Below are 17,399 nucleotides of genomic sequence, written 5' to 3' on the forward strand. Positions count from 1 at the left end.
TATATATATATATATATATATATATATATATATATATATATTAACATTTGGTACTTGGAAGCACAGACTGTGGTGCATTTGTTTGCACATGGGGAGAAAATATACATACAAAGTTGATTCAAACAAATAATTTGTAGTAGGGAAGATTTGGTTGACCCAACAAAGGAATTTTGCCAACTTAAATGTTTTTATTTATTTTTTTATTTTGTAGTTGTGCATGAAATCCGTTTTTCCACTCGTAAAATTTGGTTAAAGCCAACAAGACATATGTTTCGCCATACACAAAAATTATTTCTTTCTGTCGAATAAAACGTTTTCTCTGAGTGCGTTCTTAATGGTGGGGGAGAGGGTGGGAGCTTGTTTAAGGTGCCAACACTATATCTAGTATTGAAAGATCCTGGTTATTAGTAAAACTTTATCATTATTTTAGTGACAGACCTAATACCATATATAATATCTCGAAGAAAACCGAATATATTTATATTTTGATTTATGGATGCTGATATTAAAATTTTTGTGGTACGATGAAAAATAGCTGGATGATATATAATATTCATCGTAAATAGGAACTGGGAAAATTAGTTGTTTCCATGACGTTTAGGATAGACTCCACACTCCTCTGCGTACTTGAGCAAACGATACCTGCTAATTGGCTAGTGACTCTGAAGAACTGTCTAAAACGGGATGCTTGTGATTCGAGACAAATTTTTGTTGTTGTTATTGTGGGTTTAACATTGGCACAGAGTCTCTCGGATGAACTGTGGTACAAAGGTAATAGTGTTTTTGGATTCTAGCCTATAGTGAAATAAACTCGCGAATTGTTTTCGGTCACCACGATGAACTACACTGCTTTTTGGCTGGGGACCTACACAGGAAAAATAATTTTCTGTTCTATTTCGAAAAATTCCTTTGGAAACCATTTGCCAAGAAATAGTCTGTAATACTCCAAGAAAGATACTGTAACGTTGCACAACATATCACTGTGGTTATTTTCATATGTGAAGTACTGTTGCGATTTACCGCGGGTTCGTAAAGGATAGCCCAATTAAAGATTTTATTACACTACACAGTTTTATTGATGGTCACTACTTATGTCACTTACAATCAGTGGCTTAGCCAGGATTTGTGTATGGGAGGGGTTAAAAAGCAGGCACCCCCCCCCCCTATTAAAACTGGGGAGTGGGGGGGGGGGTCCACCCCCGGAATTTTTTTTTTATTTTAAGGTGTAAAATAGTGCTATTTTAGCAGTTTTCTGTACTTAACTTTAAATATTGAAATGGTAAAAATATTACCTATTAATTTTTTAATAAAAAAATTGTTTGAGTGATGAAGTAAGAAATTAATTAAAGATATTTTTATCAATCCAAGTGCATTGTTTACGTCCACTCAAAATCACAAATCACGCTCGAAGCTCGACAATACAAAAAAAAAAAAAGAAATAAAAAGGGTTGGGTTTCGGCAGAACTGATCTATTCCTGGAAAAAATTAGCTTTAGCTTGAAGAGTTACATGACACCATGTTGTTGTCAAAATTCTATACACACACAGCGATCCTTACACTTTTGGAAGCCCAGTCAACACCTGCTTATAGTTACCGCGCTGGTTAAATACAGTAGGTGTAAGATATTTGAAAGTTTGGGACCCGTCACGGCGTCACAACCTTATAGCTTCTGCTCGCGACAGGGGTAGGGGAAGGGAAGGAGAATCGGTAGGGCTCGCTTACTCTTCCCCTCCAGTGCAGTGGCCGGTGATAGCAGTAAGACACCCAGGCTTTTAGCTAACCTGCTTTCAGATAAGAGAAAATAATTGGTGCTAAGGGGGGGGGGTTAGAACCCCTAACCTCCCCCCCCCGGTACGCCCCTGCTTACAATTAATCTAATAACATTTCCAAATAATCAATTGCACTTAAAGAAATGTCTCTTCCCCAGTCACTTGTTTTCACGCACCGCACACCTCGCTGGGCCACACCTCGGGCGCAACTCTTGTCGCAGCACCCCTCGTGGATCTCCGCCGCGGGACTCCGTCGCCGCACTCCGCCGCCGCCGACGCACTTGCCTTCGCCGAGGATCCGCCCGACGCCTCGCTCGGAACTTCGCTCGGGACTCCGCCACGCCCGCGACACTATTGCCCGGAAACTCCGCCGCGGGAAAACTCCCGACTCCACTGAACTCACTCACTCCCTGCCCTGGAACCTTCGTCCAAGGACTTCGCCACTCTGCCGCACCCGCAGCACTATCGCCCCGGAAACTCCGTCGCGGGAAGGCTCCCGCCTGAACTCTCTCTCTCTCTCTCTTTCTCTCTCTCTCTCTCTCTCTCTCTCGAGGCCGCCGTCCTCGTTTTATATATCAGCTGCAATTTCCAGAACTCGCGAACGCGGCCGGGGCCAGTCGCGTCATTCCGCGCCGACCCGACGGCAGAAATCTCTCGAAACACGTGTCGGCGGCTCGCGTAACTCCGTAGCTGTCCGGTGTCAGTTACGTGTCAAAGGCAGGGCGCCGCGCGGGGAGTGGTGGGAAGGAGGGGGGAAAACGAGAATCCTTGTAATCTTCCAGGCGCGCGGCGCATATCATGTTGCGGCAGTCGCCAGCCAGCTCTGCACCTGCACGTGTCCCGGCCAATGTCACGTTCGTAACAATACGTTTTTTTCGAGATAACACCGAGTATTTATTACGAAAATTTCTGCATAATTTTGTATTATAAAAGTTTTTTTTCAAACAAGCATAATATTTTTAAATCACGAGGGGAAAAAAGATAATCGAATATTCAAGGGAACGGTTTACAAATAAATTTTAACCATTGGAGGTACTGGGATAGCACAAAGCATGGATGCCCGGGATAGAACCCGAACCCAGTGTCACTGGAACGCTATTTCGTAGTGAAACAGTTGTTTTCACGTAACTGTACAAATATGTACAAATATTTGTAATTTTACGTGAGTGTTTCTGTTACTTTTTTTTAAAGTCACGGCACAGCAAAGCTGCCACTCGGGCCCGGCGGTCTGACCCCGAGGTCCTCTAGTGCCGTAGCGACGGCGCTGGTCAAGATGGCCGCCTGTTATTCGTTGAAAAACAATCTCGTTACTGAATAGCATTTACGAGCGGCCCCCGCCCATCCAGGGGCGTATCAGTGCTGGTGGGGCACGGGACCGTTCGCTGGTGCTTCCGGCGCGGTGTCGCAACTGCGTGGGGCAACCGTTACATCACGGCGTAAAAATGAAGATAAAGTTGTACTGCAATCTGTACCAGGAGTTTCAAGCCTATATATATATATATATGTATGTGTGTGTGTGTATGTGTGTGTGTGTGTGTGTGTGTGTAAACACGCGTTTTCATTCTTCTGAAAATGCGGCTTAAAAATTAAATACGGGAACAGAACTACTCATCCGCCCTCAGCGTATTCTTAAAAAAAGACATCACTTGGATATCCTGAGCAGTTTACAAATCGCGATTTTTTTTTCTCCTGTGGCTCTGCTCACCGCATGTGTATCCAAGTACGCAAGGGCCTTAAGAGTCATTGCACTTGCGTGTACACGTATAATTCAAGGTTTCGTCTGTAACATGTTTTTTTTTTTTTTTTTTTACTGTGAGGAATGTAAAACGGGTGTTTTCACGGACTTTTTAGGTGTGAACAATTCTGAAAACAGTGTTGTAAGTGGTACAGGGACGCGCAGGGAGCCTTTATCTTTAATATTTCATCATAAATTGATAAGGTCGCCGCTACAAGTCCCGCAGAGGCGTGTTACCGACGGCGAAGACTACACGCCGGTTGTGTGCGTGGCGCGTAGAGGCGAAGAGGCGTGCGATGCGCGAACCAGAGTAGCCCTTAAGCCTGCCCCACACGACACCCATTTCCTTAGCAGTTTTCATGTAATTTTTATGCTAGCGCGCCTGCTCCCGTGTGGGTAACATTTCAGCACCCTTCCAAGGGGTCTGGCTCTGGGTATAAAAGTTTTCATAACAGAAGTCTTAGCCAAAACCGTAATAGAACGTGTTCTATTTTTCTGCTATACCCACGAGCTGGAGCCGTCAAGATGGCGGACCCACGTGTTGCAATATAACCCCGTATATAGTCTGTATTGTCAACATTAAGGGACGTAACAAATGTAATGGTATGCCAAATGAAACTTTATAATAGTAAAACTACTATGATATATTTGTTAAGCTGAAATTGCCACAGAAAGAAGTAATCGGAAATTTTAAAACACGTTATGAAAATACGTTGCATTCTATATTACCAATATCTCCTATCACATTCGTAGAAGTTGCGGTAGCGTAGTGGCGAAGGGCACGATGGTAACGGAAGAAGGGTGATTTTTGAGTGTGGTTCGAATCCTCATCAGTCCAATTTTTTTTGGTTTTTTTTAAATAACAGATAATTAAATTGTACATACTGTGCTTTCTGCAAATATAATTTATTATAATTAATTTATGATATAATATTATTAACTACATTTAGGTGTCTCAGTCCATTGATTTTATTCATAGTACTACGTACCTAGATTTATTTTTACTTTTAAAAAAGTAAAGTAAAATCACATGTTCACAAATAATTTAAACCAAAAGTTAATTTTATAATTAAAACGCCAACGTTTATTAAGAAACGAGTGTCCATAAATTAATAATGAATAAACTGATACTTCATAGCGACACATGCAAAATGTTTTTCTTCACCTAAGATTTAAATTTATTACGCGGTATGTGCGTGTTTATTTGTCTCACTGGGTTACAAAAAATATTAGTTACAATTCCTCTAATTATGTAGTTAAATATATAAGTAATCAATAAATCTTATATATAACATATATGAATCGGTAGCATTTTTTTTACTATTACAATGAAATTAGCTTGATTAACTGTATAATTAAATTAATATTAGAATTTAAACCGTACATAAACTACATTTAGTAAACCCAATGTCCCTTGTATCATTTAAATTTATATATTTTTAGATTTTGAAATTACCCTACAACTTAAAAATATATTTGTAATTCCAAAATTGCTCTTAATTTGTTTTTAAATACTAAACAGATTTTGTTATTTATTTGCAAATGAAAAATATAAGATAAAATATCAAATAATATTTCCGCAAGTTACATAATTTTTAACACAAACAGGTGTAACTTTCACTTTTTTTTCAGTATTTTGATAAGTTGACTACGACAGGTTTATCCTCCCCTGATATGTTTGCTTTGGTCGGCAACTGCGTTGGCTGGTTTTCTGTTAGCATTCTAGGTATCGTGTGTATGGAGTTAAGAAATCTTTCTGCGCTTCTGCTATACAAATTTTTATGAAAATTTTTATACCCATGGGTATAACAGAATTTATAGCAGAAAATGGGCATCGTGTGGGGTGGGCTTAACGAATCCTTTCGTGTACACCCCTAAATACTCGCCTTCGCCGAACTTCGGTTTTTTTTTTTATTTTTAACTTCTTGTGTAACCAATCGTTTTACCGTTCGCCTGCGCAGTAGCGCCTGCGCCGTAGCGCGCCTGCGCAGTAGCGCCTGCGCCGCCATGCGCAAGGCCGTGCTGTGCTTGCAAGCAGCTCGCCTCGGAGGTGACAGGCACCTGTCGCGTAGCAAAGAAACCTGCTACAACTTACAAATAAATATGTTTTCTCGTTTTTAATGGTTTTTGTAACTTCACTTGATGACTACATGTCGCGTTTTTAATCCACGCGTTTATTTAACTTTTTTAAAAAAAAATATCCCGTTATTGCAAGTTTTTGGACGTATACGAAATGATTGGTGAATCATAGGCTTCCGGATCGAGCTAGCCGGTGTTTGTAGTATTGTTGAGTCGCGTGTTAATAATAAATATCGCACTGTGGCAATATGGGAAACTCTTGCGAAGCGCGAGACACTTTACTGCATTGTTTTTCAGCAATTTTCCACACCACTCCACCAGGTGCCACTACTGTATCTAGTCCCACGCGCTTTAAACACACATTGTACAAAATCTTAGGTGCAATCCACGCCGCCAGGTTCCATGACATCACGTACTTAGCGTATCGCTTACCAGTTTCCCCACGTTGCCCCCATTGCAGTGCTTGGTGTTGATGTGTTGCAGAATAGCCTTCGGCAGGCGGACGACAGATCGCAGCAGCAGCAGCCGCGCGGGGTGGCCGGGGGTGACCAGGCGCCCCCCCTGCCCCCCAGAGGTCCGCCCCTCACCCCCGTCCACGCCAGGCTGCTGCAAGGTACGTTCCAGAACACGTGTGTTCCGAACTGCAGCGCGCCCAGACCCTTCTGCTGCCGACCGTCAGAAGTAGTGATGGGTCGAATCACAATTTTCTCGAATTCGAATCCCGAAGAGTACATACCTCGAATAGGGGTGCTGTCACAACTTAGAATCACGCAACTTAGAAACACATAACTTATAAATACACAAGATAGAATCTTCTAAGTTATGCCTGTGTGTTTCTAAGTTACGTGTTTCTAAGTATGATCGTTCTAACTTATGACAGTTATAAGTTACGTGGTTTTTTTTCTTTCGAGGTTTCTAAGGTATGAACTGTTCTGAGTTTTGTGTTTCTAAGTTATGTGTGGTTCCCCCTCGTATATACCCCTCAATTTCGAATCTAGGTCTCAAGGGTCAAATATAAAATATTGTACTATAAATTAAAAATATTAACTACGGTGTTGAAACGTTCAACTCTTTTTTTAAATGTTTGTTTCACAATCTATGTTTCTAGAATCAGTACATATTGTAACTTGTTGTATGTAATACATGTTAAAAGTACAATATTTTGGGGAATGATAACAGGATAGGCATTAAGAAAAAATGGAATTAGTAATCTTCAGAGGTTATCAGTGTTTATTTATTTTTAGTTTACTTTATTTCCTCTGATACTTTTCATTGAATCCTTTTCCAGAAATATCAAGTTCATCGATTGTTAAGGATTTCATGGTATTTGAGAATTTTATTTGCCCATTCCTAGTTAAAAGTTAAAAACGCCACATGGTTGCATAGCCGCCGCGTGCATTAGTAGTGAATTAGTTATAATAAGGTGTGCAAGTGTAAAAGAGTTCAAGTATGCAAGAACAGAAATATCAAATGTTCTTTAATGCAAATATTCCATCGAACTCTCCACTCCTTATCGCTGCACTTGACGTTGCCCGCTGAGCGTTACACTTTCGTCGCCACCTCGATTTACTCCACCGGCTCCAAAGAAACTTCACTTCAAAAATCACTGCGTGTAAAACTTGTTGGTTTAGTGGCAAGAGTTTTCTTGGTGGTGAGTCAAATGTATCAGGTTTCGATTTTCGAATGGGTTGGGGGTTTGAGGTAGATATCGAAGAAAGACTACGTATTGCAGTCGTTACAATGCTGTGACTTTTCAAATCTTTATTTGCTTGTAGTATTGTTTTGCCGGATATTGTGATAATTAATAAACTTAACACACAACGCAGAAAGATTGTTTTCCATAAATGTATTTTTCTTCTAATTCTTTAGCTACAAACAACTCTCATCATTCTAAACAAACATACAGGATATATATCGAACGTTGTATCAAATTTGTGACTTTTTCTTTTTAATTTCCATCTCTGGTGGCACCCCCATGAATTAATTCCGTAACATATGTGCGTGTATCTCACTTTTGCATAAATTACTTCCAGTGTGGTAAAAAAAATCTAATGTGGTAAAAAAAATCTAGGTCGAATTCGCTAATGGGAAAAATCAGGCGAAAGGGGTAAAAAAATGGACTAATATTTTTAAAACTGAAAAATACTATTTCTCCCTTATTGCACTCGTGGGAAATTTACTTCCCTTGTTCAGGACTGTGTGTTGCGTTGTCCCTTCACCCCCGATCTGCGGAAAGCAATCACCACCCACCGCTTAGTCTACCCTGGCCACACTGTTAGGTTTTAGCAATAAATTACGGACTTTCCAACGAAGAATTTACCTGAAATTAACGATTAGTACTTAGTAATTATATATAACTTGATATATGTATTCGTAGAAACTACGCCGTATTTAAAATTCCGATTTTTTTTTAATTTTATTTATTTATTTATTTATTTTTCGTTATAGCAGGGCAACAAGGCACACTTGAAGAAATGTGCTTCTTGCATGGAGTTTAAACCTTATTATTATTTAATTTTTACTTATTTACCAAAATTATTCTTGTAGGTTCATATTCGTATCAAGGAAAATTTTTACCCGTAAATTTACGAAAATTATGACTAAATTATGAAGACCCTTGGATTATTTCTAACCTGCGTTCTTCGTGAGTTTAAAGTGAAAAATTTTAATAGTGCACGTCGCAGCTATGGCTGAGAATCCAAGCTAGGCTCTGTTCACCTGTTCACCTGTTCACCTGCTCACCTGTTATGTTCACCTCTCCGTCAAGAACTGGGAGTAGATGGACGTATCCATAGCCTTGAGCACACTCGGTTAGCTGGGCCTCTCGAAAATAATGTTCGCGAAATATATATTTTGCCATTTATTTCTTTTCTCACTGAAGACTGATTGTTAATGTTTGTAAATGTATTGGTTTTGAACAACAATTGCCTGAAAATCTGCACGATGAGAAATGTCTTTTTTTTATCATGGAATATTATAGCAAACTTGTGGCCATAAAATTTCCTTGTAAAGTCACACAATAAATATTGTGCGTTTTAGATTACAGTGGTTTCTTCTTTAGAATAAATATTCTAAATATATAAATATATTGAATAATTAAGCCATTTAATAAGTCAAAAAATATAATTAAAATTAATTACGGTGATAATCACTTCAAAACTATTTTTATCTCTGATCATGTTTTCCACCGATAGTTATCAGTACCTCTCTCTATTCCAGATGCATAAAATCATTTTGGTTGCTATGCCAACCGCATTAGAGCATTCTGCTCTTCCATTGTACCATCTCGAGCACCACCGCCATTTTAAAATTGAATGTTTCATGCGTGTGAATGCTACGTAGTCAATATTAAATTAATACAATAAAACTGGATGATACTGTCATCTATTAATATTCTTGAAAAGAACTTGCTACTAATTTAAGATGTATCATATCATTTTGTGTCTTAATAACTTTCATTTGTATATTTAAGCAAATATCTACTGTCTTTCAGAGTAGTAAGTTTTTAATAATACAAAAATTCCTTGGGTTAATTTATTATCACTCATTGCTTTGTGTACATAGTAAGTTTTTTTTTGTAAATGGAACAGTAATATTCATGTAAGATTAGAGATATTTGAAAAATCTGTACATTTACATGAAAACAACTGTATTACTACAAAATAGTGTTCGCAGTAATATTGGGTTCGGACTATTACCTGAGGTTTGTGTATTGTGTGATTCCAGTACCTCCAATAGTTGAAGTTATTTGTAAACCGTTCCCTGAATAGGCTTCCAGTATCAACTGCGCTTATTAATAAACATAATTAAACAAAAAAGTAAAATTATTGAACATTCGATTATCTTTTCCATGGTTTAGAAATTATGCTTGAATGAAAAATCAATTAAAATATAAAATCATGCGCCAATTTTCGAAAGATATTCTTCGTATTGTCACGAAAAACTTATTTCGTGTGTGCAAAAAAACAATAGCCATGCGTTGTGCAAAAATACAATATCTTCCTTGCAGTATTACAACCTATTTCTTGGCAACTTGTTTACAAAGGAATCTTTTGTAAAAGTACAGAAATGTCTTTTTTTTTCTGTGCAGCTTATCGACATATTTTCCTTCAATTGTCTCGCAACGGCTATAAAGAATGGTTTGATGTAAAATTAGTATAGCATGGAACTTCTCGATAATGATGCGTTGTAAGCGAGCGTCAGAAAGTGTTACCAACTTTCTGATGCGTGGTTTCCACGCTCTGTTTTCTGTTCGAGCTAAGTGAATGCCTTTGAAGAAGAGAAATTTTCAGAGAGCACTATCGCTTTGTGATGGGCGCTACATTGTCATGCTAACTACGACCAGTATTTTATCACGTGCATTTTAATTTTAAAAATGCATTGGATCTACTAGATTTTAAAAAAAAAATTAGTGAATAATAAAAACGCATTCTGTCTTCAATCTTATCAAGCTCGGTATGTCTCTAAATCGCAGCAAAAATTTCAAAAATAAAATCGAGTGTTTTGGCAACTGATTCACTTTTCATTTTTTATTTTTTCGTGAGTTTACGGCAAGTATTGATTAAAACTTATTTGGAAAACCTTATTCGCTTCATTAAAGCATAAAATATTTTTATAAAAATATTATGATTATGTTAAAGTATTTGACTAGCATTCGTAGAAATGTTAGTTTTGTCAAATCAGATTTTAACAAGATGATTCATTTTATAGTTAAACATTTTTGACGCCTTTGTTTGAATTTTGGAATCATTTCTTCCTACTTGATATGCTGTTGAATTTAAATTCATTAATTCATATTTTTATATGTACACAGCATGTTAAATATTATCTGTATAAGTTCACACAAAATATTCAACAGTATTGAGTAAAATATTGCTTTACTTATTAAACGGGTTAAGTAATCTCAAGATAATTATTAAAAAAATAGATCGTAGTTGAAAGTTGGAAATTTGTTATTGTAATATCTGATTTTTTTCCTATTTGTCACCACGTGTGGGCTGGCCATATCTACGTGTTATATTGTTCACTTTTCTGAAAATCAGGTAGCTACAAAACGATTTATCAGCGAAGAGTAATAATCTATAACAAGGATAGTTAACCTTTCAAACAGCGTACGCCAGTTCCAACACCTTAAAATTTACCTGAACATTTTGTACATTGTATGGTCTCTTTGTCTTAATCTACAAACAAACCTCTCCATTTTCCCCTGCTTTTACTCCACTCCGTTTGTAATGTAGATAAAGCGACGATTATTTCACAGATTCACTTCACAAGGCTTGACTCAAATTATATGCATACATACAACATATATAATCAAGCCTCTTTAGAATGCTCATTGGTTGATAACAAGTTCACAATATTAAGCGGGTTACACTGCTCCTTGCTTATAACTGGCCCAGAGTCGTTACGGGCTTGTCAAAAAACACTGCAGTCCAATCACCAACGTGAAGCAGATATATACATGCTTCAAGTCTTCTTTGCTACACAGTGAATTAACGGAGTGATCGTGGAAGTAGTGATGTACGAGGGCGTATCAATAAGTAACGCACGTGTCAAATTTTAAGCAGGATAATTATTAGTAAAATGAAATTACTTCCTAAAAAAGGGAACTAGAGGGCGCTACTGACTGACGATCTCGTGATTCCACGTACCGACAGCGGTCGCCAGTCACCGGTAAAATGGCGTCAGTGATTACATCGTCGACTGTGGAGGAGCAACGACCACCCTCCGACTTCCATCTGAAGAAGTTCCTCCCGTGAAGCAGTTCCTCGGCGGTGAGAAGTGAGAGTCTGAAGACGAGCTCAAACGGGCCGCCCGAATGTGGTTCTTCTCGAGCTGACAGAGTTCTAGGAGACCGGGGTTTCCAAACTGATCCATCGTTGGGACACATGCCTCAACGTGTACGGAAGTTATGTGGAAAAGTAATAAATGGGTAATATTTTCATTTCTGTTCCAAAGTTATGTTATCTCTCCTGTAGCAGCTCTTCAAGAGATGTCAAAGGAGAAATGGGTTAGGTTTACTTGCGATCAAACTTAAACAGTTCGGTGTAATACACTTTTTTATTAGAACAAGATTTACAGATGACACAAATGCAAACTTGGCACTTTAGGTAGCCGTGAACGTCCGTTGCGAAGTATCGCTTAACAGGATACGGCTTGCAGGACTCTGTAAACAGAATGAGTACCTATTTATAAATACTAAACAAAATATAAATACAAAAACCCTCTTCCTGATTATATTCTGAAGACTGATCTATAATTAATAAACACCTATCCTTACTCAAAACACACAACATAAACACGCAGTTTAAATGAATTTAAATTGGGCTTTTTACGTGTTTGCATTATGTCCGTTACATATTGATACGCGCTAGTAATATGCGTACAATCAGCTCAGCAATAAATGAATATAATCACATAACAAATTTTAAAAGTTTTATTTACAAATGGAAATTTTACTGGTATTTGCAGTCTTTTTTTTTTTTGTTGTTGTTGTGCTGTCGTGCAGTCATTTCCTCGGCGGTCCACAGCGGCCACTGACCTGGCAGAACCAGACCAGGCGGGAAACTCGCCCTAGCAGTGACTTGTTGACAACCCGTCGGACAGTCGTGCCGTGCGGGTTGACTAGGCATCTGCACAGGAAATAGCTGTCTTCCCAACATCATGTTTTACCTCGTGTTTGCCCCACATCGCTTCCGTTTATATCTACGACGCCGTCGGCCGGTTTTTTTTACTGCAGAAATCATTCGTATTTTCATCACAGTGAAGCCCCACCGACCTCAGATATTTCCCCGGAATCCCCCCCCCACCCCCCAAGTTCGCTGCTCGCTCGTGCAACTTTGCGGTCGGAATAAATTACAACGTATTTGAAAACAATTGAAGAATATCACGTCTGTTTTTTTTTATTTTATGTTTAACATCTTAGATCTCGGTGCACGGCATTTGGTGGGGGTAATTTCGTGAATGGAACGGAAGTCGCAGGGAACGGAAATGTGTAACCACGGTGCTGCCATCCGTGGTGGATGGCGCAAACCAAAGTTCATAAAGACAAAGGGAAAATTTATAGTATTAACTGGCGTATTTTAACAAGATTTTTAGTTTTAACAAGAGGGGAAGTTTTTAATAAAGCTCCTTGTAGAAAATCATCTCCAAATCAGGGGCTTAGTATTGTTTCAAGTCTTTATCGCTTTTATCGGAGCCGTTTCATTATATGGTTTAAAATTTCGGTCTGCTAATCAAATGATTCAATAGTTTACGTAGCTGCTCCGGTAGCGAATTATAGAGGTGGGTGTGGAAACTATGTGTGATATGCGTTAAGAAATGTATTTGAAGACACAATTTTCATATATTTCTCACGCTCGGAATTATTTTCAAGAATAATGTGTTTAATTTCGTGTCTGAGTTTCGTATTATATGTGTATTTTAAACATGATAATACATATACTGGCTTGTTACCGAGATTAGATGTTACAAAACTCCTGCGAGTACTGAAAAACTCGCTCTAGATATTTTTTTGCATAAATGTTACTTAAGTCTTTGAAATCAAATTCGTATATTAATTTTATTTGGGTGAACGGCTCGTCAACAGTAATGTCATTAAAGATGGGCCCACTTGACATCAAAGTTCAGGGAAACTGACGGTAGGTATCGGAACCATTCCAGTATTTGCTTGGAAGTAGTCGAAAAACCATCGACGTACGAAGCGGGTCTCGAACCCAGGCCCTCTGGAATACGAGTCCACTGGCCAAACACTAATCCACCACGCTTTTACTAAGAAGTGTATTTCAAGATTTAAATTGCATATTAATTTTTATTTTAATAATAAATATACCTTAGTTAATATTTAAATTTATTTTCAGACATTTGTATTGAGATGAAGAAAAAAACTCTTTGAGAGAGTCTTTTAATACTTGCCAGAGTTTTGAAACTTCTAACATCAGTACCGAGCAAATGCTTGTGTTATCATGTTGCAAATACACTTATATTACGAATCTCTGACACGAAATTTAACGTAGAATTCTTTAAAATAATGCCGAGCTTGATAAATATATACGCAAATTGTATTTTTCAACTAAATTTGTGGACGCGAATCACACGTAGTTTTCACACCCACCGCTAGAATTCGCTGCTGCAGCAGCTACGTCGACTATTGAATCATTTGATAAGCAGATCGAAATTTTAAACTATATAGCAAAACTGCTCTGATAAAATCGTAAAAGACTGGGGAAAAAAAAACTAAACATCGGCTTTGTACCTGATTTTAAACAAGGAATTTTATTAAAATACTGGCAACATTGTTAAAATCCATTAAGCAGTTAACACTTTAAAAGTTTTCCTGTGTCTTTGTGAACTTTGTCTTTCCCACAGATGTTAGGACCATGTTTACACATTTCCGTTTCACTCCTACCGAATGTTGTATCCGAGAGCTAAGATGTTACACATCAAAAAGTAAGATGAAAAAAAATGTCTCCCGATAACTTCTGATCCATACGAGTTCAACCATGTGCATTCATTCCTAGTAGTACAAACAATAACTCTGATTGATTTCGTGCGAAATCCGTTGACAATAATAAATAACTGTGTGAATGTTTCGAAAAAGACCACAAAGAGGGGGACTTCGATAAGTTTATACGTGTTACGGGAGGCACGTCTCTCTCTTACTCCTTTTTTTATACGCGTGCTCAATATTCATCAGACTGGCTGTAAGTTCATGAATAATTCTACCCAACTGAAATCAAATTAGCGTCCTACTCTAGCACGCAGTTCCGTATAGTGCAGAGGTCGGTAGACTTTCGAGTGAGATGAGTCAAATATTAAATAAACTGTTTATCCTATTTTTTTAGAGAGCCTCAACATGTATTTTCTCTGTATCTACTTGGAATCTTAAGACGATTAAAAATATAGATAAAATCAAAATATTTTATTCACAATTTTCAACGCAAAATCTTACAAATAAAGGCTAATTAGGAATAAAAACACGTAAATGTAAAACATATGGCAGGCTCTTCTGGTAAAACAAGAAAACCTTAATAATTTAAATTAATTATTAAAATAAAAAAGCACTTAGGCTATGTAAAAATGTATTATTTAGTTGGAACGGTGACCTTGCATAGCTTTCAAAAGCTTAGCTATGTCTGGCAAAAAAACTTATTTTCAATTTTAGGCATGATCTTAAGATGTCGTCGATTAATTTAATTCTTAATTAATTTTAGGTAGTTTTCAAAGAAGTACTACCTATTGTAGCCGTTATCATGGTGCGATTTTCGGTAAATTTTTATATAGTATTTCGTCAAAACAATCGTCAATTCAAAGGTGTGTGTGTATATATATATATATATATATATATATATATATATATATTCACAATTTTTAAGACACGATTACTGTCGTAATTTTTCTTAAATAACTTTCCTACTGTTACATAAAATCTAGTAGTGGAAAATCTCGGTCGAATTATTTAATGGGCAGTATCCGACCAAAAGAGTAGAAATGGGGGAAGGTTTTTTAAAAACAGAAAAGCCGCTGTAACTCCCATAATATGGAAAATATCACATCCGTTTGATCGTATTATAACTCGTATGAGTAGTACCAAAATATTTTGTCTGAATACGTTTCTGATACGACCAACCCTAACTGCAAGGAGTTGAATAAACAAGGGTTGGAGGACAAAAAAATCATAACTCCCTTTGTAGGCACAACATCGCATTCGTTCAAATTTTATCTAAAACAATTTTTGATTAGACGAACCATTACTGCAAAGGGTAGAAATAATCAGGGGTAGAATTTAAAAAAAAATCATAACTCCCTTAGTAGGTAAACTATAAAATCCGTTTCGAAATCTTATAATTTTTACCTAAAATTTTTGTCTGAAACATTGTTGCAGGGGTTTGAAAAAATAAAGGGGTATAATTAAAAAAAATCATAATTGACATACCACGTATACTGTTAAGTCCGTTGTTTTATTGTAAAACCTTAAATTATTAACTAAAACTTTCGTCAGAAATCTTTTTTTTACGACCAACCACTATTGCAAGGGGTAGAATAAACAACGGTTATAAAACAAAAATTCGTATCTCCTTCGTAGGAAATGCATCGAATTCGTTCGGATATTTGTAAATCTTATAATTTTTATCTAAAACTTTTGTCTGAAACAATTTTGGATTAAACGAACAATTGCTGCAAGGGGTAGAAATAATCAAGGGTAAAATTAAAAGAAAAATAACTTCCTTAGTAGGCACATTATAAAATCCGTTCAAATTGTTTGTAAATCTTAAAATTGTTATCTAATAATTTTGTCTGAAATATTTTTTGATAATACATATAATTATTGAAAGGGTTTTAAAATACTTGGGGTTGAAATGACGAAATACATAAATAAAAGTTCTCTACCCGGTACACTATCGAATTCATTCTTATTATTCTTTTACTTGTCTAAAATTGGATTAAACCTACTGTTAAAATAAATATTTGTTTACACAGACGTCATTGCAAGCGGTGGAAATTACAAGGTTTGATTGTAAAAAATGAATATTACTTTTCTTTAATAAATATACTACCATATCCGTTTTAATTTACTGTATGAATACTAAACTTTATCTAAAACTTTGGCTAAAACAATTTTTGATTAAACGAATTACTATCGTTAAAACATGGGTTGAAATTTGAAAAAAAAAAAAAAAAAATCAAATTTTTCTTGGTATAAAATTGTTTGAAAATATTTTTAACCAACGTAATATTATATTAAACCTTGGTGCAATGCAACTTTTTATACGACCAAATTATTAGTGTAAGGGGAAAAAAATAGTGGAGGAAGGTAAAAAAATAATAATTACCTTATTTAGAATATAATATGAAATTCATTCTAAGCTATTCAACTGCGTTCTAAATTATTCAATGCTGGATACATAGAGTTAAAAATTATCGTTATATTTTCGCTGCACGGAAAATGAGCAAATATTGAATTGATCATTTTGTAATATTGGAGAACATGAATATGTTATGTACATTAAGTTATTTAAATGTTCCAGAAGTTTATAGAAGTTTCCAAAATATTTCCAAAGTAATTCGAAATCTACCTACGCCTGTAGGCTGTACCGAAAGGGATTTTTTTTTTTAATTTGATTCATTGAAGAGAATGTTTGTTCACATAAATAGGCAGTCAAAGATTTTTAGAATAGCAAATGCTTGTTTTATGCTGTGTCATAGGTTTCAGGAAGACTATTCCACTTACCAAATATGATATGCTCTATTTTAGGCATGTTTTGCAGCGCAGTGAGTTGTAGCCGCAAAAGCCTATGAAGAGCCGCATGCGGCTAATGAGCCGCGGTCTGCCAATCCCTGGTATAGTGTAACAGCAGGAAGGGGTCAGAGAAGCAAATGGACAGGGAAAAATAGTTTTGCAGCTATAGTGTTATTAGTATTTTGTTATTATTCACCGACACCTAGTCGGACGCTGAATTATCTGTACCGTTAGAAATAACAGTAAATTTACGGACTTTTCAACGAAGAATACACCTGAAATAAACGAATTAGTTCCTCTTAATTTCAGATAACTCAGTATCCGTAGAAAAAAATTACCGTATTTCGACTTCCGAGTTTTGTTTTTCGATGTAAACAGGGCAAACACACACGTAGAGGATATAATTGTGTTTTTTTTTGTGGTCTTAATCAACTGTAGAGTGTTTTGCTTGTACACCAATAATAATCTTATTTATTCATTTTCAAATATAAATAAATTAATACCCGTAAATCTACGAAGATAACAATAGATTTACGAATATCACGGGATAATTTGTATCTAGAATTATTCGTAAATT

General features: G+C 36.6%; 1 protein-coding gene across 1 annotated transcript in view; it reads left to right on the forward strand.

Annotated features, from left to right (window-relative positions):
- Nucleotides 1-17,399, forward strand: part of LOC134528174 (hornerin-like) — a 295,315-nt gene that overhangs the window by 95,203 nt on the left and 182,713 nt on the right. The window contains exon 3 of the mRNA XM_063361551.1: nucleotides 6,067-6,196. Within this exon, the coding sequence (XP_063217621.1) occupies nucleotides 6,067-6,196 (130 nt within the window). The remainder of the gene's footprint in view (nucleotides 1-6,066; nucleotides 6,197-17,399) is intronic.

This window comes from Bacillus rossius, chromosome 1 (genome assembly GCF_032445375.1).
Source record: "Bacillus rossius redtenbacheri isolate Brsri chromosome 1, Brsri_v3, whole genome shotgun sequence".
Classification (NCBI taxonomy): Eukaryota; Metazoa; Arthropoda; class Insecta; order Phasmatodea; family Bacillidae; genus Bacillus; species Bacillus rossius.